This window comes from Pelophylax lessonae, assembly GCF_965119305.1.
Source record: "Pelophylax lessonae genome assembly, chromosome: 4".
Lineage (NCBI taxonomy): Eukaryota > Metazoa > Chordata > Amphibia > Anura > Ranidae > Pelophylax > Pelophylax lessonae.
This window is the reverse complement of record NC_138771.1, coordinates 344,812,221-344,837,093: the sequence shown is the minus strand read 5'-3', so window position 1 is coordinate 344,837,093 and position 24,873 is coordinate 344,812,221. Positions and strand designations below refer to the sequence as shown.

Genomic DNA, 24,873 nt, shown 5'->3' with positions numbered 1-24,873 from the left:
CGCCCTGGACGCCACTCCCTTGTTAGGGCGTGCATCGGTTTCAGCAGAGGTCCTCAGACGCGTGTTGTGGTTAAAGTGCTGGTCGGCGCATCAAGGTTCCAAAAAAGCTTTGGCTAATCTCCCTTTTCAAGGGGATCGCCTGTTTGGGGCCACCTTGGATGAGATTATAAAGGATCTCACTGGGGGCAAGAGCACTTTTTTGCCACAGACTGCTAAGGGTAAAGGACCTCGTAACAGGCGAGGACCTTCCTTTTCCGCTCATAAAAAGTTTGTTCGTTCCGCTGGGGCGGGCGATAAGGGGAAGCCCTCCAAAGCCCCTTCAGGGGGTTTCAAAGGGCGCTGGTCGGGTAAACAAAGTCCGGCTGAGCCAAACCTGAAGATAAGACCAATACAGCCTGAAGGTGCGCCCCCACCCATCTCTGGGGTGGGGGGACGTCTTCACCGGTTTCCGGATCCATGGCTTTCCAGAATCCCGGACAAAGGGGTTCGCGGGGTCATGCGGTCGGGATACAAGATCGAGTTTCGATCACTTCTACCGGTGCGATTCTTCCCTTCCAACATTCGACTATCCCCGGATCGCTTAAAAGCTTTGCGGGGGGCAGTAATGGACTTGATGCAACAAGGAGTGGTAGTTCCCGTTCCTTGAGCAGAACGTTTTCAGGGGTTCTATTCAAACCTATTCACAATACCCAGAAAGGAGGGCAAGGTGCGTCCAATTCTGGACTTAAGAGCACTCAATCATTTTGTCCGGGTACAAGAATTCAAGATGGAGTCCATCTGAACAGGGGTGGCCTCCCTGCATCAGGGGGATTTCCTGGCGTCCAGAGACAGCAAGGATGCCTAATTTCAGATCCCCATCTTCGCAGGACATCAGCGTTTTCTTCACTTTTCCCAAAGATCATTCCTAGTTCCCACCAGGAGATTGAACTATCTGGGCCTAACTTTGGAGACATCCTTGGCAAGGGTGTGTCTCCTTACGGAGAACGATTCAGATGTTGCTGTCTGTCAACTGGCCTTCCCTTCAGACTTGCATGAGGATCCTGGAACTGATGGTGGCCTTCTTAGAGGCAGTACCGTATGCCCAGTCTCATACCCGAATTCTCCGAAAGGAGATTCTTTTCAAATGGAATCGGAATCCCGATTCTCTGGACAATCGGATCCGGTTGAGCGAGCGGACCAGGGAGTCTCTGGTCTGGTGGCTTCGGTCTCCGATGCTCAGCCAGGGGGAAGTCATTTCTTCCGATAGAATCCAGGTTACCGATAAATGTATTGGAACTGAGAGCGATCAGACTTTGTCTGATTTACTGGACCGAGCAGCTCCAGGGCAGTCCGGTTCGGATCCAGTCGGACAATGCCACGGCCGTGGCTTATGTCAATCACTAAGGGGGCACCTAGAGTGTCCTGGCGGCCATCGAAGTGGCCAGCATTCTTCGTTGGGCGGAACGGTTTGTTCCGGCTCTCTCCGCGGTATTCACTTCGGGGGTGGAAAATCGTCAGGCAGATTATCTCAGCCGTCAGATTCTGGATCAAGGGGAATGGCCTCTTCATCCAGAGGTATTTCACCAGCTGTGCCTTCATTGGGGCACCCCGGAGGTGGATCTGTTGGCAGCTCGGCTCAACAGGAAGGTGCGGAGGTTTGTAGCCCGCTCCCAAGATCCTTGAGCGGACGTAGCAGACGCTCTGGTCGCCCCGTGGGGACAGTATCAGCTACTGTATGTCTTCCCTCCTCAAGTTGCTGCCGAAACTTCTTCGCAGGATAGAGGTGGAGGGAATTCCAGGTATCCTGGTAGCTCCGGACTGGCCTCGTCGACCTGGGTACGCCAACTTGGTCAGGCTGGTCGCGGACGCTCCTTGGAGACTTCCTCTCAGGGAGGATCTGCGGTCTCAGGGACCGATCTTCCATCCTGCTTTACAATCGCTGGCTTTAATGGCCTGGCTATTGAGACTCAGGTGCTGAAGGACAAGGGATTGTCAACTTCAGTTATTCCTACTTTAATTAAAGCAAGGAAAGCGACTTCCAGAAAAGTCTATCATCGCACATGGAAGTCTTTTATATTGCGTGGTGTGAATCCCTTGGATTTCCTCCACGTGCCTATTCGGTGACCCGAATCTTGGCTTTTCTGCAACAAGGGGTTGAGCAGAAGCTGGCCTTGAGTACTGTCAAGGGTCAGGTTTCAGTGTTAGCAATTTTCTTTCAGAAACCTTTGGCTATCCATTCCTTGGTGCGAAATTTCATCCAGGGGGTGCGGCACCTGGCTCAAATATCGGGGAGATTCCCTTGCTTACGTTATCCCAGAAGGTGGCCTCCTTGGTGGCCATTACTTCTGCACGCAGGGTGTCAGAACTGGCCGCATTATCCTGTCGTTCCCCATATCTGGTGGTTCATAGGGATAAGGTGGTTCTTCGTCCGAATCCATCCTTCCTTCCTAAGGTGGTTTCAGAGTTTCCTCTGAATGAAGATATTGTGTTACCTTCCTTGTGTCCTAAGCCCAGTCATCCCCGGGAGTTTGCGTTGCATTCCTTGGATGTGGTTTGGGCAATCAGGGTATACTTGAAAACTACGGACTCGTTTCGTAAAACGGATTCACTTTTTGTGATCACGGATGGCCCCAAAAAGGGGTTGCCTGCATCTGCCGCGACTATCTCCAGATGGATCAGACAGCCGGTGGTACAGGCCTATTCTATTAAGGGTCGGAATCCTCCGTTCCCTGTTAAGGCGCACTCCACTCGGGCGCTTAGTGCTTCCTGGGCCTTCCGCCATCAGGCGTCAGTGGTCCAGGTTTGCAAGGCGGCTACCTGGTCGTCGGTTCATACCTTTTACAAAGTTTTATAAAGTTGATGTGTTGGCATCAGCGGATGCCTCTTTTGGCCGCAAAGTTTTGCAGGCCGCAATTTGAGGAGACCGTTGGTCTACCTCGAGGGTTTTTTTCTGTTGGGTTTTCAGTTGAGTCTCATACCTTGGTTTGATGAGCCTTTAAGACTTCTAGTCGGCACCGGTTGGGCCTTCTGGATTTAAATTTTGATTTCCGTTATCCCACCCCTCATTTGTGGCACTGCTTTGGGACGTCCCAATTTGATATTAATCAAGAGGACTGCGTCTGTCAATGAGCGACAGAGAAAAATGGATTTTGAAAAATCTTACCATAAACTCCTTTTCTCTTAAGCTCATTGACAGACGCAGTACCCGCCCCTCTACTTTTGAGTTGGGTTGGGTTAAATTCTCTGACACTGCTTTGTGACATAACTAACATCCTGTAGCAGAGAGAGAGAGGATATACCCTCTGGGACTGCCCCTAAGGTGTGGCCAGAACATTTTCCTTCTGCCTAGTGTCCTACTCCTGTAGAGGGCAGTATAACCCAATTTCATATTAATCAAGAGGACTGCGTCTGTCAATGAGCTTAAGAGAAAAGGATTTTACGGTAAGATTTTACAAAAATCCATTTTTTCCAATCTTCCTCTGTCCAATGTCTGTGTTTTTTGCCCATCTTAATCTTTTCCTTTAATTGGCCAGTCTCCGATATGGCTTTTTCTTTGCCACTCTGCCTAGAAGGCCAGCATCCCGGAGTCGCCTCTTCACTGTGGACCTTGAGACTGGTGTTTTGCGGGTACCATTTAATGAAGCTGCAAGTTGAGGACCTTTTGAGGCGTCTATTTCTCAAACTAGAGACTCTAATGTACTTGTCCTCTTGCTTAGTTGTGCACCGGGGCCTCCCTCTTCTCTTTCTATTCTGTTTAGGGCCCATTTGTTCTATGAAGGGAGTAGTGCACACCGTTGTAGGAAATCTTCAGTGTCTTGGCAATTTCCCGCATCGAATAACCTTCATTTCTCAGAATAAGAATGGACTATCAAGTTTCAGAAGAAAGTTCTCTTGTTCTAGGCATTTTGAGAGTATAATCGAACCCACAAATGCTGATGCTCCAGATACTTAACTAGCTCACAGGAAGGCCAGTTTTATAGCTTCTCTAATCAGCACAACAGTTTTCAGCTGTGCTAACCTAATTGCACAAGGGTTTTGTAATCATCAATTATCCTTTTAACACGATTAGATAACACAGTGTACTATTAGAACACAGGAGTGATGGTTGCTGGAAAAGGGCCTCTGTACACCTATGTAGATATTCCATTAAAAATCAACAGTTTCCAGCTAGAATAGTCATTTACCACATTGACAATGTCTAGACTGTATTACTGATTAACTTAATGTTATCTTCGTTGAAAAAAAAGCTTTTCTTTTAAATAGAAGAAATTTTCTAAATGACTCAACTTTTTAACAGTAGTGTAAATCCAGTAGAACACCTCTGAGACATTGTGTCGGTCCATCAGACGCCACCAAGTTGTCCCTCAGTCTTTTCAGGAGCTCAGTGATGTCCTGGTCCAGATCAGGGAGGAAATACCCCAGGACACCATCCGTCGTCTCATTAGGAGCATGCCGCGACATTGTCAGGCATGCATACAAACTACTGAGTACCATTTTGAGTTACTGCAATGAAATTTCAGCAAAATGGACTAGCCTGCTGGATCATTTTTTCACTTTGCTTTTTGGGTTGTCTTTGAATTCAGCCCTCTGAAGGGTAGATAATTTTTCCCGCCCAGCATGATATTTTTCCCTGTTGAGATCGGATGTGTTTTCAAAGTGTTACTTACTTTTTTTTGAGCAGTGTTTGTGTGTGTATATTAGTGATCGACCAATATAGTTTTTTTAGTGCCGATACCGATATCTGTATTGGTCGATATTTTGGGACAAAAAAAAAAAAAAATTTATTTTTCACAGGTACTGTGAAACAAACCCCTCCTCTGCACTTAAAAGCTTCCAAAAGCCAAGTTTGGCTGTTTTTTGAATGCTCGCATTTTTTTGAATTTGCTGCCGAGTACCCGGAAGTGATGTCATGACATGACTTCCGGGTTTTTTACATGGAGACCCAATCGGAGCCGAATGTTTCTTTGATCGGGTCTTCTCTTTGGCCGCCGTGCAGGTAGGATGCCCGGGTGTCCCGGTGGGAAGGGAGACCCAGGCGAGCTTAGCCCCCTCCCGATCCTTAGGATGACAGCCGAGCGGCTACTCAGCCGCATCGGTTGTCATAAGACGGCCTACCGTCGGCTATGGACGCCGGTAACGGGGTGATGCCTCTAGCTGGAGGCATCACTCTGGTACAAGCACTTTCCGAAATATCGGCAATATCTGTCACCTTGGTGGCCGATTCCGATATATCTGGGAAAGTGCATATCGGCCCCCGATAATTGGTCAATCCCTAGTGGGATTATATATATATATAATCTATCCAGTATCCCACAAAAGTGAGTAAGTGAGTACACCCCTCACATTTTTGTAAATATTTTATTATATCTTTTCATGTGACAGCACTGAAGAAATGACACTTTGCTACAATGTAACGTAGTGAGTGTACAGCTTGTGTAAATTTCCTGTCCCCTCAAAATAACTCAACACAGCCAATAATGTCTAAACCGCTGGCAACAGAAGTGATTTCCCCCACTAAGTAAAATGTCCAAATTGGGCCCAATTAGCCATTTTCCCATCCCTGGTGTCATGTGACTCGTTAGTGTTACAAGGTCTCAGGTGTGAATGGGGAGCAGGTGTGGAAAATTTGGTGTGATCGCTCTGACGCTCTCATACTGGTCACTGGAAGTTCAACATGGCACCTCATAGCAAAGAACTCTCTGAGGATCTGAAAAAAAGAATTGTTGCTCTATATAAAGATGGCCTAGGCTATGAGACGATTGCCAAAATCCTGAAACTGAGCTGCAGCACAGTGGCCAAGACCATACCGTGGTTTACAGTGCTTCACTCAGAACAGACCTCGCCGTGGTCGGCCAAAGAAGTTGAGTGCTCGTGCTCAGCGTCCTATCCAGAGGTTATCTTTGGAAATGGATGTATGCGTGCTGCCAGCATTGCTGCAGAGGTTAAAGGGGTGGGTGGGGTCAGCCTGTCAGTGCTCAGAACATACAAAGACAAGTGTGTCTACAGCCAAGCATGGTGGTGGGAGTGTCATGGTCTGGGGCTGCATGAGTGCTGACGGCACTGGGGAGCTATAGTTCATTGAGGGAACCATGAATTGCCAACATGAACTGTGACATACTGAAGCAGAGCATGATCCCCTACCTTCGGAGAATGGGCCACGGAGCAGTATTCCAACATAATGACCCCAAACACACTTCCAAGACGACCACTGCCTTGCTAACGAAGCTGAGGGTAAAGGTGATGGACTGGCCAATCAGGTCTCCAGTCCTAAACCCTATTGAGCATCTGTGGGGCATCCTCAAATGCAAGGTCTCGAACATCCACCAGCTCTGTGATGTAGCCCTGAAGGACTGGAGGAGGACTCAAGTGGCAACCTGTGAAGTTCTGGTGAACTCCATGCCCAGAGTGCTGGAAAATAATGGTGGCCGCACAAAATATTGACACTTTGGGCCCAATTTGGACACTTTCACATAGGGGTGTACTCACTGTTTTTGCCAGCGTTTAGACATTATTGGCTGTGTGTTTGATTTCTTTTGTGGGGACAGCAAATTTACACTGTTATACAAGCTGTACACTCACTACTTTTTACATTGTGGCAAAGTGTAATTTCTTCAGTGTTGTCACATGAAAAGAGCTAATAAAATACTTACTAAAATATGAGGGGGTATATATATAAGGGATCGACCGATTCTCTGCAACGCCGATAGCACTTTCCCCGATATATCGGAATCAGCCACCAAGGTGACAGATATTGCCGATGTGTGTGTATGTATATGTGTATGTATGTATGTATGTATATGTATATATATATATATATATATATATATATATATATATATATGTATGTATGTGTGTGTGTATGTATGTATGTATGTATATATATATATATATGTGTGTGTGTGTGTGTGTGTGTGTGTGTGTGTGTGTGTGTGTGTATGTGTGTGTGTATGTATGTATGTATGTATGTATGTATGTATGTATGTATGTATATATATATATATATATATATATATATATATATATATATATATATATATATATATATATATATGTATGTATATATGTGTGTGTGTGTGTATATTATATATATATATATGTATGTGTGTGTGTGTGTATATATATATATAGCAGGGGGACATATTTACTGTTTTGGGGGGGGGGGGGGGGGTGTCTGATCGAGGAAGAAGGAAGTCCGTAATCTTCCTTCTTCCTTCTCAGTTCTCCTGGGATTCTGTCTCCTCTCCTCGATTCTCCACCTCTGGTGAATCTGGGAGTTAAAATTCTGGCACAGATCGCCAGTGAAGTGTAGATTGCAGCTTCATAACCTGACTGTTTCTGTGTCGGTCAATGACAGTATTTTTGTGTGCGGAGAACATGTTCTCCCCGATCTCTGTTTCATAAACCAATAATGATCCGAGATGAGCTGTGATCACCAAGAACGCTGCTCGTCTCGGTTTCATGAACGGACACCTAAAAGTCTAAGAGAATACACTGCTTTTTTTTTTTTCCCTCATTTTGTTTGGATTCTGAGCACCAAGAATATAGTTTTAAATTTCTAGTATTGTCTCTTCCTATAGACTCAGTTAGAAAATTTTGATATTTGCTTCTTAAAAAAAAAAAAAAAAAAAATGCTGTAACCACAATAATATTTTTGTTATTTTTTCTTTTTCTTTTACATACCATGCTTTGCCGGTGTTAATATTTTGTGTTTGCATTTTATTTGTTAGGCAAGGAAACAACAACCATAACAAATTAGGATTTGGGAAAAAAATTCAGTACACAAATACCAAACTTGAAGTCCGAAAAATTCCTCAGGACCTAAACAACATTACCAAACTGAATGAGCACTTCAGTAAATTTGGTACTATAGTTAACATACAGGTGAGTCTCATAATTAATATTTTTGGAAATGGATACTGAGCTGCATCAAGTGCTGTTCGCATTTTAGTTAAAGTACACACATCATAGTAGAATTTTGGTGGTTACTGTTGCTGGTCTCTCCTGTAATGCTCATTGTCTGCCTTACACTTACACTTTTTAGCTTCAATACTTTAAGATGCTGACCCAAAACAAGTATTTTCTGTCTTAACCCTGACTTGTATTTGCTGCATGCTTGTTTGCGGTCTGTGACAAAGCAGCCAGAGACAGCTGAACAACTATTTAGAAGGTGAGCATTGGAAGCCACAATATTTCCTCCTAGCCTGTATGCTTTTTAGAGGAATTGAACTTCAAAATCTATGCAAAACTAAGGCCAGGCAGAGGACAAGGAAGCAGTCAACAGTGTTGTCTTTAGTCTCACTGATTTTTTCCTGACTTAGCATGCCTTGTTCTGCTATGTCTTTCTATGGAGGTGGTCATTTTGGTAGAGGCAATGTTTTTGCTTCCTCTGGTCAGAGCCTCCAGCAAGGAGAATAATTACCTCTAACATAGTGGAATCTTCACTTTTTAAGACCAGGCCCACTTTTAACTATATTTCATGATGTGTCTATTTCCCAACTAAAGTTTGAGAGTATAAAGTTTTATCTTTTTTTTTTTTTTTTTTTTTTTAAATAGGTATATAGCTCTTGAAACTGTAACGCATAGTTGATTTCACTTCTGCAGCATTGGCTTGTCACCTGAGATTCAATTTCCAGTAATGTTTGTGTTGCACCTTTAAAACAAGGATGCTCTGTATACCCCGTAAATGTCTTTTTTTTTTTTTGCTTTTATTCTTGTCCTGTGCCAATACTAGAACACACTGTAAGGTCAAACAAGTTAAAAAGGAAAATTCACTGATAGTAGACCATGCTGTCCCACAGCCTGGCTTTCATAGATTGTGTTTATTTCCTCTTGGGCCACCTTCTTGTTATCTAAAAACTTTTGAAAATGTCTTGTGTTTTCCTGCCATAAACTTTATAGCAATATTTACCAGGCCTATGGCAGTGCATTTTATGATTGCATGGACAGCTTTGTGTGTAAGTTCTAAATGAGCTTTATAGTAATTTGTAATAAGGAGGAGCTCTTTTTCCTGGTGAATTGGCAATATTGAACAATATTGAACACACGTTCCAAAAAAGTGAAAGTGGCTTAATGGGGAGGAGCGGGGCTGCTTTGAACAGTGTTTTCACCATGTATGTGGAATATTTCTGACATGTCATATATACATATGTACTGTACTTTAGTAGCTTTAGGTAGTCATTGTGAAATGCTGCTAAAAGAGAATGAGCTTTCTTGTGTTAATGTTAGCAGGAGCTATGTGTACTTGATGTCAAGGTCAAAATATTCAGCACTTGCATACATGCTGGCCAACTTTTTAAAGTGTTTATGTTCAAGTGTTACCCAAATTCTCCTCTAAACTTTCTTCCCCTTTAGAGTATGTCCCTGCATCAGTTTATCTTTGACCTTGTCCCTGTATCCTGTAGCTTTAATTTCTCCTTGTCACTTCATCAACAGGCTAATAATTCCCTTGCAGAGACAAGTGCCTGGAATCTCGATTCCATTTCATGTAGGTGCACCTCCAAAATTGTGTGGGCAGATTTCCAGCAGTCAGGGCAGCAGCATTATTTTTCTGCTAAAACAATATATGCATGTACTGAGAACCATACAGAGGTAGAGGAGTTTAGCAGTCAGCATACTGGACTAATGATACTAATTAAGATTTTAGAGTGGCAAAGGCCCGGGGTTTTCAGTTCTGCTTGGAAGTTTGGAGCTCATGGATTTATGGCAGATTAATAGGTAGTGTTTTTGTACTTGCAGCTTTTCTAAAGGAATGAAACTCAGTGTGCGAAGATGTTGTGAATATTATTTTTTATTTTTGTTTTGCCCTGACATTAAATGTAATGGTATCTAAGGAAACTTATAGTGTGTCCTTTATGATGTCTTCAGATACAAGTTTAGCCACTAATGGAGAAAAGCTGGCTTTATAAGCATAGCTCTGAGACATTAATTTTCCTGTGAGAGCATTGCTAATATTGTGTATTTATCTTCTGTTTTCAAGGTTGCTTTCCAAGGGGATCCCGAGGGTGCTCTAATCCAGTACATGGCAAATGAGGAAGCTAGGAGGGCAATATCCAGCACTGAAGCTGTTTTGAACAATAGGTTCATCCGGGTACTTTGGCACAGAGAAAACAATGAACAGCAACCTCCTCAGCAGCCCCAACACCATTTGACACAGCAGCAATCAGCACATGCAATTCAGTCTGGGCAGCAGACTGTCCCAACCCAAGGGCAGGGGCACCTCCAGAAGGTAAATCTGTAGTACATGTTAGATGGTTTACCATGGGTAATCAGTGTCAAGTGATTTTATGGTGTGCCACAATTTAATACCGCAAATGCCATTTATTTCCGATTATCTAAATTGTTATTTTAGGTTTACAACTCTTCTTGGTCTGTGCTGCATTAAGTGACCTTAGACCCACAGAAAGGCACCAGAACTGCTGGTTTACAATATACGCTTTCTGCCAATATAATTAAACAAATAGCCCAGTATTTTGACTGAGTTAATAGAAGTTAACAGCACTATGTTACCCCCCCCCCCCCCTACCAATGTACAGTATGTAAATTGTTCCATGGAATGTTTACATGTTTTCACGCCTTTAAAGTAGAACTACAGGCAAAACTTTTTTAATTTATTTTTTCTTCATTTTGGATTGAGTGGGGGAAGGTTATTACCCCTGTCAAACAAAACGAAAGAAAATTTCCTCCTGTACTTACCAACCAGTCTGCAAAAAGAAGTAACCAAACAGTATGGGTTAAAAACGGGTTTAGTTTGCACACATTCGCAAATACATGCATAAGCTGCAGATCCTCTTCATGGCAACCCCCAATATTATCTGCTGTCCTAACACCCCCAATATTATCTGCTGCCCACAGTGGAAGCACATGCATTAATATGGATAGGCAAAGGTCAGGTGCCTGTCAGAATTTTTCTTTTTTTTTTCTTTCCGCCATCTTAGTCCTATTGGGGAGTTTTACCTTCACTTCCGGTCCCATAGCCAAAACAGGAAGTGAGAGAAAATCCCTGCAAATTAAGGGAATCCCTTGCCCACCCCAGGTCACCAGACCTAGAGGGCAGGTGCCTATCAGATTTATTTTTTTCCTTCATCTATGTCCTCTTGGGGAGTTTTACTTCACTTCCTGTCCCGTAGCCAAAACAGGAAGTGAGAGGAAATCCCTGCAAATTAGGGAAATTCCTTGCCACCCCCCTCCGCAGGTCACCAGACCTAGTTTTACCTTTAGAAGACTTCCACTCTATTCCTTTTTTGGGAATAACCCAAAATGTGGCATTTTCTTTTACTTTCAATGATAATGGTAAACAGGACATATAAAGAGGATGAATCTCCCTAACGGGGGCAAAGAACAACACTAAAAGCCTATAGGTATTTTCTAATCCATCTCCACTCAGTCCAAAACTTAAAATGAGGTTAAAATTTTTACCTTTAGCTTATACTTTACCATGTAAAATACTTCTTACTGAAAATAAGGTATAAGTTTGACATCACCTGGTGGCTTTGTAATTTTACATTGACCAACTCTCTTAACCAGGGTTCTTATGTCCTCAATAAACTACCTGCAAAACATCGACTTGGAGCAGCTGGTGGCAGCATTCAGACTGATACAACATTTGTGTCTTCAAACCAGAATAATTCAGGGGAGGAGAATCCGGTATGTGCTTTTTGCAATCATTCAGGTATCATGCATTAAGGTTATGTGTGAGATAGGTGTTCTATATTGTTATGACCTGACCTATTGTAGTTTGCTGAATGACACAACTAGTGAGAGGGAAGTAGCTTTAAAGATGCAACTTGTTCATAAGCAAGCACTTATTGGCTTATTTGCTCTAGGAACATTTGTAGTCCAACATGGATGCTTGTTTTGAATTCAAGGGAGTTGAAAATAAATCACAATTAATGTTGACCTATGTGGTCCTATAGCTAAGTAGCTATAAACATGATCTAAACTCTTCATTCTAACGTCGCACATTACACAGCAGAAAGCTGAGTATAATCTTGGACGTGAGAGAAGTTAATTGACACCTTTCTACACAGGTAAATAGGGAAACATGCACAGCTGAGGCTTTCAATCATCTGCTGTGTGCTCGGGGAGGGGGGGGGGATCGCGTCTTTAGGGATTTCCTAGCGTGAGCATAGACTAGTCAGAAGTGACAGATGAGGGAGAAAGGAGAGAGCAGCCATTAATTCATTCAGAGGTTTACAGCTACTTTAGGATTGCTTACAGAAGAGTGGAGACTAAAGGGATGTAATTATTATATCAGTGGAAGAAGCAACTGGGAAAGTAAATGTTGCTGAGTGGGAAGGAATGGTGGGGGGGGGAGAGAAAGTGTTCAAAGTGTGATGTGATCGTGGTGGAGGGTTAGGCTCCTTTCACACTATCCGTCTGTCGGACGGACTCGATCCCCCGCTGAGCAGCAGGATGACAGCTGTGTCTCCGCGCTGTGTGCGGAGACACAGCTGTCAGTTCCCCATGCATCTCTATGGGGGAAATCGGATGGGAACGGACCGTCTGTCCGTTCTCATCCGATCCGCTGGACGGATGGAAAATAGGGTTTCCGTCCGTCCAGATTTGACGGATCGGATGTCAGCGGACATGTCTTCGCTGACATCCGATCCCCCATAGAGATGCATGGGGGGGACCGTTCAGATCCACCAAAAAAACGGACAGGCGGATCTGAACGGTCCGCCTGTGTGAAAGGGGCCTTAGGAGGCAGAGTGAGACTGCGTTTGTGGGGAGACTTCAAAGTGGGTTCTGTTCTTGGCAAGAGAGTGTAATTGATATTATTATGTAAAAACGTGACGCAGAAGGAATGACAGCGTAGAGCTGCAAACATCCAACATTGCTGGCAGTGATTTAGTAGTGTGCAGTAAACTCCATTATTTCTAACCACCTGTAAATACTGCTGCCTACAGAAGCATTGGACACTGACAAATCTGTATGCAGCTTATGTGGATTTGCCATTTCTAAGTTTAGTTTTGTAGTGCCATGACTGGACAGCATGTCACGGTCTAGGTCTGTGTGTACTAGTAAGTTAGCCCTATGGGGCACTATCCATAGCTGTGGCATTGCCTTAGTAGTCTTAGTAGGGCTGTGCATCGCTCTAGTACCTCGGTACTAGAGCTGCTGAGTGCATTTTTAGGTTTCCTGCTTTCTGCCAATTTCACTGTGAAGGGGTTAACGTAACTGAGTGCTGTCATTTCCTGGGTTGAGTATCGCACTCATATATTCTCTGACTGATGAACCTACACCTGAAAAGTCAGTCTTCTGCTGTTGGACCCAAATTCAGATAGACCATTTTGGCTCTTGCTGACGCAGGTAAGCATCACTTTAAAACTTGTAGCCTTTACCAGTGCAGTCCCCAGTTTAGGTTGGGGGCGCCAAAGCCTTTTTGGTGCACATGTTATGTGCAGTCTTCATTTATTGTTATTGGAAATCTACTGAAAAGATGTTTGTACCTCCCAATCCCCCTTCACATTTTTTACTACAGTCCTGCAAGACTTTATGGCCCAAATCACCTAGTTGCTGAATCTGAACACTGAGGCAACAGCTGCGCTCCCCGCTTTCTCCTGTTGTTTTACCCTGATTTAAGCCCCGTTGAGGGCTTCTGAGCCATTAACCACTGAGAATGTAATTCCAAGTCACTCCAGTCTTTGACTGATGTGCTTGCTTGTGAGGAGTCATGGTCCACTATTCCTTCCAAATTAGGAGACCGTTTTGGCTCTTATCTGGTGCATACCACTCTAAAACTAGAGCATTAGCCTCTTACCAGTGCAGTTTCCAGTCTTGGGTCCTTTGGGGACCCGTTCGCACTATGTGCAGTGCTTTTTTGTCTGCATCAAAAAAGCATTGAAAGTCGTTTTTATGGGTTCCAATAGCATAGTTCACACCAGCGCAGTGTGTTCAGTGCTTTTCAGTTCCAAAAAAAAGTACAACATGCTACTTTTTTTCCTGCATATAACTAACTGTACTGAAATGCGGTAAAACATGTAAAAAACGCGCATGCAGAAACTCATCCTGGAACGGATCTGAAGGACGTTTTTGTGGTGTGAATGGGCAGGTTGAACTTTAGGTATGATTTTTTTTTTTTTAATAGTTACATTGGTCCAGTGTGTACCATGTTAATAACCTGAGATACCCCCTGCGCAGTTCTTAAAAATAGAATAAATACTAATTAGTGGAACTGCTTTGCACGCTGATATGTGTTACCCCTCAAGACAAAACTTTTAATGTGCCGTGGAGCCCCTTTCCAATTAAAAAAAAATACAATCCCCTTTATTAACTCAATCTACAACTATGAATCTTGAATAACAAAAATATTCTTTGTGCCGCTAACTGATAAAAAAAATGTCCTGCGTGCTGGAAAATGTGATAAATATACAGTATTTCACAAAATTGAGGGGTGTAACAATGTTAGTGGTGATTGTTTTTTTTTTTTTTTTTTAACCAAAAATATGTAGCAGAATACAAATTAGCCTAAAATGATGCAAAAAATTTGATTTTTTTACTTTTTTTTTATTTTTGGGAATGTTATATAGCCGAATGTGAAAAATCTTTTTTTTTTTTTTTTATCAGACTTTTCGCTTGTATTTTGTTTATTGCGCAAAAAATAAAAATCGCATAGGTGATCAAATACCATCAAAATAAAGCTTTATATGTAGGGGGGAAAAGGACATCAGTTTTATTTAGGTACAGCGTCGCACGACTGCAGTTGTCCGTTAAATTAACGCAGTGCCGAATCGCAAAAAATGGCCTGGTCATTAACCACTTGCCGACTGCCGCAAGTACATTTACTGCGGCGGTCAGCCCCTCCAGGGCAAAGGGACATGTGTATATTCATCACTAGCCCGCGAATCAATAGTGGGCCAGCGCGCGCCGCCGCTCTTTCCTGCACATCCCCGTGCGTGTGACCGGCGAACCCGATGTCCGCAGGTCATTTACGATCGTGCGCTGCAGAGGGAGAAAAGCAGGCGGCTGATGTAAACAAAGCCGCCTGTCATTCTCCCTGGTGTAACTGCAGAGACTATACGATCCTGCTATGTAGGATCATATGTCTCTGTGGTTACATGAAAAGCCACACCCCTTTACAGTTAGAAGCGCGCCCCTAGGGACACATTTAACCCCTGCATCTCCAATAAAGTTAACCCCTTCACTGCCAGTGTCATTTTTACAGTAACAGTGCATATGTATAGCACTGATTACTGTAGTAATGTCGCTGGTACCCCCAAAAGTGTCAAATGTCAGTCAAGGGTCCAATCTGTCCGCCGCAATGTCGCAGTCCTGCAAAAAAAATCGCAGATCGCTGCCATTACTCGTTAAAAAAAAATAAAAATGACAAAAATATTTCCCTTAGTAAATGCAATAACTTTTGCGCAAACCAGTCAAAATACGCTTATTGCGATTTTTTTTTTTTTTTTTTTTTTTACCAAACATATGTAGCAGAAAACAAATTGGCCTAAAATGTTAAATTTTGATATTGCGCCCTTATCTTCAAATTACATGTGGAAGAGTGAGCACGAGGAGGAATTGGTTACCATTGATATAAGGAATATCAGAAAGGAAGATAAGGAAGCTAGAAATCACTGTATTACCGGTAGTTGCCACAGTGGCTTTCCAGGTTTGGTGCTGAGCAGCTGCCCTCTTGCGTTTTAGTAACCACATTTTTCACTGAATCCAAGGGATTTTCTGATCTGATGATGCTATTGTAGGTGCAGCAGTGTCACACTTTATTAATGCGACTACCATAATGGTTTCAGATGCGCCTGTCTTTAGGGACCCAACCACTAAGTGATTGATAGCCCTCTCTAGAACTTTGTTCTCATGGATGGGCCAGCCCTTAACCCCATCCTGGCTCTGACTTTACCAAACCATGTCTGAGTGCTTAGAATATGTTAATCTAACCACTGTTGCAGTTGGTCTCTTGATTTTAAACAGTGTGAAAGTTACTATGGTTTAAAGTGGAAGTAAACCCTCCTATCGTTTTCAGCCAAGCAAGCTGCCTCGGTTTAATCTTCTACCGCCATGATGCTGCACATATGATCAGGTATGACACTGGATGGTTTGACAGTCTGGTTGAGAGCACAACCAAAGTGACAGTTACACTCCTGGCACGTGTCGAATGTAACCGTTTTCTGAAACTGTTAAATCGATGGGTTACTTCCGCTTTAAGTGCTGTAAGGAACCCACATTTAAGAAGTGATTGTTGCACATGGCCTTTTAAGGGGCAGTATCTAATCTTGATAGCATAATCAAAGATGCTACTAGTGACCAGAGCATTGGTCTTCCTCAGCAGAAGCTGCTCCAAGGATCAGGCTTTAAAATGTTCTCCCTCTTTAACTATTGTGAAACTCTACATGTCTTGACACCCTAAGCTTGGTCCCCAGTCCACCTGCTAGGTCTAGCACTGAAAGCCAGTTAAATCCTCAGACCTAAGCCTTCCTTAGCATGAAGGTCCACCCCACTTTGAAGAGCTTAACCTTTAGGCTGGGTTTGCATATGCTGCGACTGCGGTTCACAGCATGGGGCCTGATGCGTCCCAGTTCACTTATTCTGGTGCAAATCCAGTCCACATCTTTGCCTGAAATTCGCACTTGAATCGGAACCAAAATGCTCAGGACCCTTTTTAATTGCGGCCTGCGGCCGCCCCATGTAGAGCCCATTCCACTCTCTTGTCATGCAAATTTCTCCGCATCCAAATTGCATGTGTGTGAACTCGGCCTTACAGATTCTTGGATAGTTTGCATCTTAGGCATGTGGGTAGAGAAGTTGGTATCCTAAGGCTACAAACTGAAGTTGCACTTCCTGGCATCTCCTCAGTTAATCATCTCTAAACTTCCTGTGTTACTGATTAGCAGATCTCTATTAAGCTCTCTTGGGTCTTCTGGTGCTCTATTGCCATCCCTATACTGGGATACTTAGACAATCTCCTGTTGAGGGAACATGGCATGGGCAATGTTGGACAATGTGACTTTGACTTGTCATATGGATCATGAACCATCAGAACTGATCTCGCTTTGGAGATGTCCAATTACAGTAGTCCGTTTCACTTCAGACCTCTACAGCACACCATTGTGTCACTGTGGGACAAGTCAATGAGATCCCTGGACATGACGGTTAGTTTGGCACCGAGAACCAGGTTGTTACTGACTTTTGGAAGATGAATATAAGCCTGTCTGGCTATGAAGGAGTCCTTAGTTGCCAATGGAGTTTTGTCAGCGAACATCCTGGAACTTGGTCAGTTTGCCTGTCTGCAGTGATGGACCATCCGGTCAGAGGGTCGTTAATTGTGACTTCAGTTTAACAGCACCACAGCAAGGTTTCTGTTATTTCCATTATGTTTCAGAGGCTGTTCTCACACCCTGAGAAGACCTTTGTACAGGGACTCTCCAATTAAGCTTCCCCTGCTCCTTCCCCTGTAACTCTGTGGGATCTGAATCTAGTACTTTCTGTGGTTCATAAACTGCCATTTTTAACCCATTAAAGACATTCCTTTCTCTGCTTACAAGATGGAAATCCTTGTAGCCATCTCCTCTGAGATGTAAGTGTCTAAACTGTTGGCTTTATCCTGCAAGTAACCCATTCCAGTTTTGCATAGGGACAAAGTGGTATTGATGCTCATGACTGACTTCTTGCTTAAAGCATTTTCTGCCTTTCACCTCAAACAGGACATCGTTCTTCTGTCCATTTTTACACCAAAAATAAATTTCCTTCAATTGTCTGGATGTGGCTTGGGCTGTGAGAGTACCAAGTGGATGTTATAGCCCCCATCTGATGCTAGCTTTGGGCATAAGGTCCAAGAGCTGCAGGCAGTCCTTTGGTTTCTCCGATGTTTTTATTGGGCCTGTTAGTGTTTGCTGTGTTGCTAACCCCCTCAGTTGAACTGCTGTTGATGTCCTGAACATTCAAAGATTAATTCTTAGATTTGAAAGAGAGTATTCTACATGCACTTAAGTTCCATCCCTCTTGTGTGATCAGTACTGATTGCCTGCAAAACTTGAAACATGCTGCTAGTGGGCTATTTAATTTTTGTTTATTTTTTTGCCAGTAACCAATCCTTATGTAGGTGGCGGTATGCCCCAAAGTATTTTCAAAAATACAAACCCCAATTCCACTGTGTAAAATATACATAAAAAAAGAATGCAATGATTTGCAAGTCTCATAAACCCATTTTTTTTTACTCACAATAGAAAATGTGTGTATATATATATATATATATATATATATATATATATATATATATATATATATATATATATATATATATATATATATATATATATAAAATGTACCATTTTTAGAATAAAATCTACTTTTGAAATTGATGGCCGCAACACATCATAAAAACGGACGGGGCAAAAATGAGCTGGCATAGTAAGTGGTACTAACTAGGAAGAGCTGTAAGAACATTTTACAGCTGATTACATTCATTGACAATCGTTCAGTAATACAATTGGGTATAAAAATAGCATCTTGGAGAGTCAGATTTGTTTTAGAAGTAAAGATGGGCAGAGGTTCACCAGTCCATGAAGAGCTGTGTCTAAATATTGTGGAACAATTTCAGAATTATGTTCCTCAATGTAAGTAGTTGTAGTTGCAAAGACTTGAATTCTATCATCATCTACAGTACATAATATCAAACGATTCTGAGAATCTGGAGAAATCTGTGTGCAAGGGACAAGGCCCAAATGCAATATTGAATGCTTGTAAACTTCAGGCCCTCAGACTGCACATATTTAATAAAATTAGGGCATAACTCTATGATGAACATTACTGCATGGGCTCAGGAATTCTTCCAAAAATCAGTCCATGAACACAGTTCGTTGTGCCATCCAAAAAAGCAAGGTAAAACTCTATCATGCAAAGAAGAAGCCATATCTGAACATAATCCAGAAATGCCACCTCCTTCTTTGGGCCAAAGCTCATTTTAAAATGGTCTGTTGCAAAGTGGAAAATTGTTCTGTGGTCAGATATATCAAAATTTGACATTGTTTTTGTCAACCATGGGCACCACATCCTCCAAACTAAAGAGGATTAGAGAGACCATCTGGCTTCTTTTCAGTGCTCCGTTCAAAATCTTTCATTTCTGATGGTACGGGGGTGCATTAGTGTTTATAAAATGGACAGCTTGCATCATCAATGCTGAAAGATATATCCAGGTTTTAGAGCAGCATATGCTCCCATCCAGACAATGGGATGGCATATTTCAGCAGCACAGTGCTAAACCACATACGGCATCTTTGACAACATCATAGGCTTCGTAGTAGAAGAGTCCGGCTGCTTAACTTGTCTGTCTGCAGTCCAGACCTTTCACCAGTTGAAAATATTTGGTCCTTCTTGAAATTGAAAAATACTACAAAGAAGACCCAGGACTGTTGAGCAGTTGGAATACTGGTGGTCTCCATTTTCCTCACCGTTTTATTGAGTGTTATTAAAAAAGAGGGGCTGCTACACAGTGGTTCATCCACCTCATCTGGCCCGTGTGGAATTAAGCCCCGGGGGCTAGCCTGGATGAATTTGTGAGGCTGCCTTTATCTGCTAACCACTGGGGTGGGCGAGGTGTGCGGGGGACATGCTATTCAATTTTTACAATGGGTTTCTGAGACTTGCAAATCATTGCATTCTGTTTTTATGTAGATTTTACACAGCGTCCCAACTTTTTTGGAATTTGAGTTGTATGTGCTTCTTTATCCTGTGGTAGTAATGACAGTCCATACCCTTTCTGTGATGTGTGTGAAGTGGCAGTGCATTAGTTCTGTACCAGCCATGACACACCTTTTGACATAAGGTGGGGCTCAGTGGAAAGGGAATGAGACTTGGAACATCCCAGTGTTCTGCAATAATAAGTTGTTAGGTGACATTTCATATCTGCACCACAGAGTTGAGAGAGAACAAAACACAAAAAAGCGATAGCATTGTAGAAAGTGGGAGGTGTAGAATATTGAGGTACTGCATATAGCATAGGGGTAACATAGCATGTGTAGCACTGAGAAGATTGTGTTTTGGATAGAGCTTGATTGAGGTGAAGGGCAGTAAAAATGGGCACAGCTAGCATTTGACTGTAGTAGGGATAGCTACTGGGAAGACCCACAAGTGGAGGCTACTGTGGACAGGGAGAGAGAGCAGACAACTGTACTGTGAACAGTAATGGAATAGCTGCCAGAAAATGTTGCATGTGTGGAGGAGGAAGATCAGTAAGGGCTCTTTCACACGGCCGCTCCGCTTGTCCGCAAATCATCCTATTTTTTTGCGGATGATTTGCGGACATAATGTAAGTGAATGGCACTGCGGATGTCAGCGGAATACCATCCGCTGACATGCGATTTTCCTCCTTTCAGTTCTGTTCCGTTTTTTGGAACGGAACAGAACCCTATTTTTTCATCCGTGTAAAAAACGGAAAGGAAGGAAAATCGGATGTCGGCGGTGTCATCCGCTGACATCCGCAATGCCATATACTTACATTATGTCCGCATATCATCCGCAAACGGATGGGATGATATGCGGGCACACGGAGCGGATGACAGAAATGTCATCCGCTCCGTGAAAAAAAAAAAAAGTCCCGCAGCGGACCTTTCACACGGAGTGGCCGTGTGAAAGAAGCCTTAGTAATATTGTGTTAACAATGGCAAGAGCTACAAAAGAAGCTAGTGTGGACATAGAGAGAGAATTGCACAACATGTACAATGTGTGTGTAGTGGTCTGGATACTTTTTTTTTTTTTTTTTTTTTTTTTAGGGGGGGTGGGTAGTTGGAATTTGGTGATTGGTGAAGAGAAAATGCCTGAGGGATGTTACTAGCCCTCTCCTTTTAGTTTAGTTGTGGAAGAATCCTCCAGGGGTGAAAGCAGAAATTACTATCTTTATACTACCCCGGATAAAGGATTGAGACTTGCTTGTCCTGTGGACAGTTTTTCAGTCACTCAGATATAAATCGTGACAAACCCAATACTTCTAAGTGGCTCTACTGTGTGTGTTTAGTTTTGTATGAATGATGTTGACAGCTGTTCAATGCGTTAAATACTTTAATATTTACTTCCACAGACTTTGCCACTATCCACCAGTCTTTCAAAATCTATTTACACTTCTACGACCACAAAGCCAGCTAATAAGAGCACAGTGAGATCAAAGCCGTTAGATGGACAGGATGCGCTAAAAAAGAAACAGGTATAAATTATGTTCTCTAACATCTATACCCAATAATTACCATTACAGTGATGTACGCAATAAATCAGAGTAACCGTTTCTATTACCTATTCTAAACGTGTTTGTGTTGTTAACAAATGTATTCTATAGTGTGCAGTGAATAACCAGTACCTTTTTATTCTATGTGCTTTTAAAGCTGAACTCCAGGCAGATGTTGAAATCCACAATAAATCTAGTCATGTATACAATACATATCATTTAATGGCTATGTTTAGCTTAAATGAAAACCAGAAAATCAGCACAAGGCACATAAAGTACAGTTAATATGGTGTGTCCCTTGTTTTAATTTTTTTAGGAGAAATCCTCCTCTGTCATACACAGGATCTCTGAATGGGGGATATGCAGATGATTGATGGCTCTGTACCTTCCATTCAGAAATCCAGGGTCATCTATAGAAACCTGTAGCATGGTTTCTGTGAATGGTGAATCTGGCAGGAGAGGGCGGGCATAGTCCAGCTCTCTTATACAGAGCTCCTTGCAGCCCTTTAAGCAGAAAATTTGGATGGGGCAGGACACAGATTTCTTCTAAAAAGTGGAAGAATCAACACAAAGGGCACCTCTTACTAACTGTAAGTTGCGTCCCTTTTGCTGATTTTTCTTTTTTTTTTTTCATAATGGCTACACCTAGACTTTAAAATGACCCTTATTCATCTTGTTATCCCATTCCACAGTACTTGTGCATAGTGGCTGTTGTAAGGTATTGATCCCTCTCTCCTAATGCTGTTCTAGCAATCCCTTGATAGCTTTGGAACTCTTTGCAAAAAATTTACTTGATTGGCTGTAATTCTTTTTTACTTTTCTGTTTTTTTTTTTTTTTCCTTTTCTTTAGACTTACAGCTCACTGTGCTATGCGATGACTGAACTGTCAGCCAATAGAATTATAATAATTCATGCTTCTCTTGGATGTTTTATTCAGGCAGATTTACTATACAGCAATACTGTACATCAGGACTTGACAAATTTGCAAACCATCAAAGCTTACGGGTAGAAAATGTAACCTGTTCCCAAAAGTGAACTTCTTCTTTAACCCTTTTGCTGCCAGAGCCATTTTTTGCGGGGTTTTTTGCACACGTTTTTAAAATCTTTTTAGACTTGAAGATTACATAAAACCCCCAAACATTATATATTTTCTGAAAGCAGACACCCTTGAGAGTAAAATATTGGTAGTTCCAATTTTTTGTCCTAAGGTATTATCGCAAAGGTACACAATAAAATAATGTTAGGGGGCACAAAAACGTAATGCATTACCCAATTTTTTTGGGCAAAATATAAAAGCCGATGTTACAATGTGTAAATACACCGCCCAAAAAAATGAAAGGGACACTTTTTATTCAGAGTATAGCATCAAGTCAATGAAACTCCTTAGATATTGATCTGGTCAGTTAGTAGCAGAGGGGGTTGCTAATCAGTTTCAGCATTTTTGGTGTTAAATTAACAGGTGCTCTAGATGGGCAACAATGAGGCAGCATCCAAAACAGGAATGGTTTTACAGGTGGAGGCCACTGACATTTTTTTTTCTCTTCTCTTTTCTGACTGTTTTTCACTAGTTTTGCATTTGGCTAGGGTCAATGTCACTATTGGTAGCATAATGCGATACCTGGACCCTATAGAGCAGGGATCCTCAAACCACGGCCCTCCAGCTGTTCCAAGAACTACACATCCCATGAGGCATTGTAAAACTCTAACATCCACAGACATGACTAGACATGATGGAAATTGTAGTTCCTGAACAACTGGAGGGCCATAGTTTGAAGTTCCCTGCTATAGAGGTTGCACAGGCAGTCCAACTCCTCCAGGATGGCACATCAATATGTGCCATTGCCAGAAGGTTTGCTGTGTCTCCCAGCACAGTCTCAAGAGCATGGAGAAGATTCCCGGAGACAGGTTGTTACTCTAGGAGAGCTGGACAGGGGCGTAGCAGGTCTTTAACCCGTCAGCAGGACTAGTATTTGCTCCTTTGTGCATGGAGGAACAGGATGAGCACTGCCAGAGCCCTACAAAATGTCCTCCAGTAGGCCACTGGGGTGAATGTCTCTGACCAATCAGAAACCGACTTCATGAGGGAGGCTTGAGGGCCCGACATCCTCGAGTGGGCCCTGTGCTCACTACCGAAACTGCGTAGCTCAATTAGCATTTGCCATTCAACTCCAGAATTGGCAGGTCTGCCACTGGCACCCTGTGCTTTTCAGAAATAAGAGGAGATTCACCCTGAGCACATATGACAGATGTGAAAGGGTCTGGAGAAGCCGTGGAGAACATTATGCTGCCTTTAACATCATTCAGCATGACTGGTTTGGTGGTTGGTCAGTGATGGTCTGGAGAGGCATATCCATGGAGAGACGCACAGACCAGGCTAGATAATGGCACCCTGACTGCCATTACTTATCAGGATGAAATCCTTGGGCCCATTGTCAGACCCTACGCTGGTGTAGTGGGCCCCGGGTTCCTCTTGGTGCACAACAATGCCCGGCCTCATGTGGCGAGGGTATGCAGCCAGTTCCTGGAGGATGGAAGAAATAATACCATTGAGTGGCCCCCACGCTCGCCTTACCTAAATCCAATAGAACACCTCTGGGACATTGTTTCGGTCCATCTGTAGCCGCCAGGTTGCTACTCAGTCTGTTCAGGAGCTCAGTGATGCCCTGGTCCAGATCTGGGAGAAAATTCTATAGGGCACCATCCATCGTCTCATTTGGAGCATGCCCCAAAGTTGTTTGTAATGCATACAAGCATGTGGGGGCCATACTGCTTTTATTTCAATGTTTTTTTATTTGGGGTGGGGGGGGTATAGAGCGAGAAGATGAGAAAAGATCAGAAGAAAGTGTTAGTGTCTAAGTACCAGACTGTGGCCCTCCTACACCGGGGGCCAGTGTCTCTCAGTTCAGATCAGGTGGATTCTGACAAGTATTTCATCCAGGGATTCCATATTTTCTCAATTTGGGACAGCTTGTCCCGAAGGATAGCAGCCATTCGTTCATTAATTATGATCTATGTCAATTTTGCCTTTAGGAGATTGAAAGGGACAATGGGTGGCCTCCAGGATCGGGCGATGGCTATCTTTGCTGCCACACAAATAAATGCGGTTAGGTGCCCCACATATCCCTGAATCCCCTCCACCGGCCTCCTCAAGAGAGGAGTGTGGAGACTTTTAGATTGACCTGAGTGAGCATACAAACTGCTGAGTACCATTTTGAGTTGCTGCAGTGAAATTTCAGCAAAATGGACTAACCTGCTGCATCAATTTTTCACTTTGATTTTCGGGGCGTCGTTGAATTCAGCCCTCTGTAGGTTGATAAATTCATTTGCATCAAACGATGTGGCATCCTTTCTTTTTTAACACATTACCCAGTCCATATTAGTATAGATATCCAGCATAATAATTTTCCCCATTGAGATCTAAAGGGTTTTCAAAGTGTTCCTTTAATTTTTTTGAGCAGTGTAGTTACCAAACCCTAAATTTTTTATGCACCTGTGAAATGGCAACAAACTTCAGTACCTTAAATTTTCCATAGGCATGTAGGGATTTTTTTTTTTTTTGTGACGGGTTCTCTTTAATGAGACATGCAGGGTCTAAAACACCCTGCATGTCTTCCCTGTTCTCCACTGAATGTATTGCAATGCACATCCCACTGCTTTACATTCTTTCCCAGCCATGATGGCCAGGGAAACTGTCAACCAGAACCTAGAAGTGATGTCATACATATCAC

At 42.9% G+C, this 24,873-nt stretch overlaps 1 protein-coding gene across 1 annotated transcript in view; it reads left to right on the top strand.

The window, feature by feature from the left end:
* Positions 1–24,873, top strand: part of LOC309553254 (RNA-binding protein 27-like) — a 186,821-nt gene that overhangs the window by 101,608 nt on the left and 60,340 nt on the right. The window contains exons 11-14 of the mRNA XM_082254244.1: positions 7,707–7,860; positions 9,956–10,204; positions 11,503–11,622; positions 21,005–21,127. Coding sequence (XP_082110370.1) covers positions 7,707–7,860; positions 9,956–10,204; positions 11,503–11,622; positions 21,005–21,127 — 646 coding nt within the window. The remainder of the gene's footprint in view (positions 1–7,706; positions 7,861–9,955; positions 10,205–11,502; positions 11,623–21,004; positions 21,128–24,873) is intronic.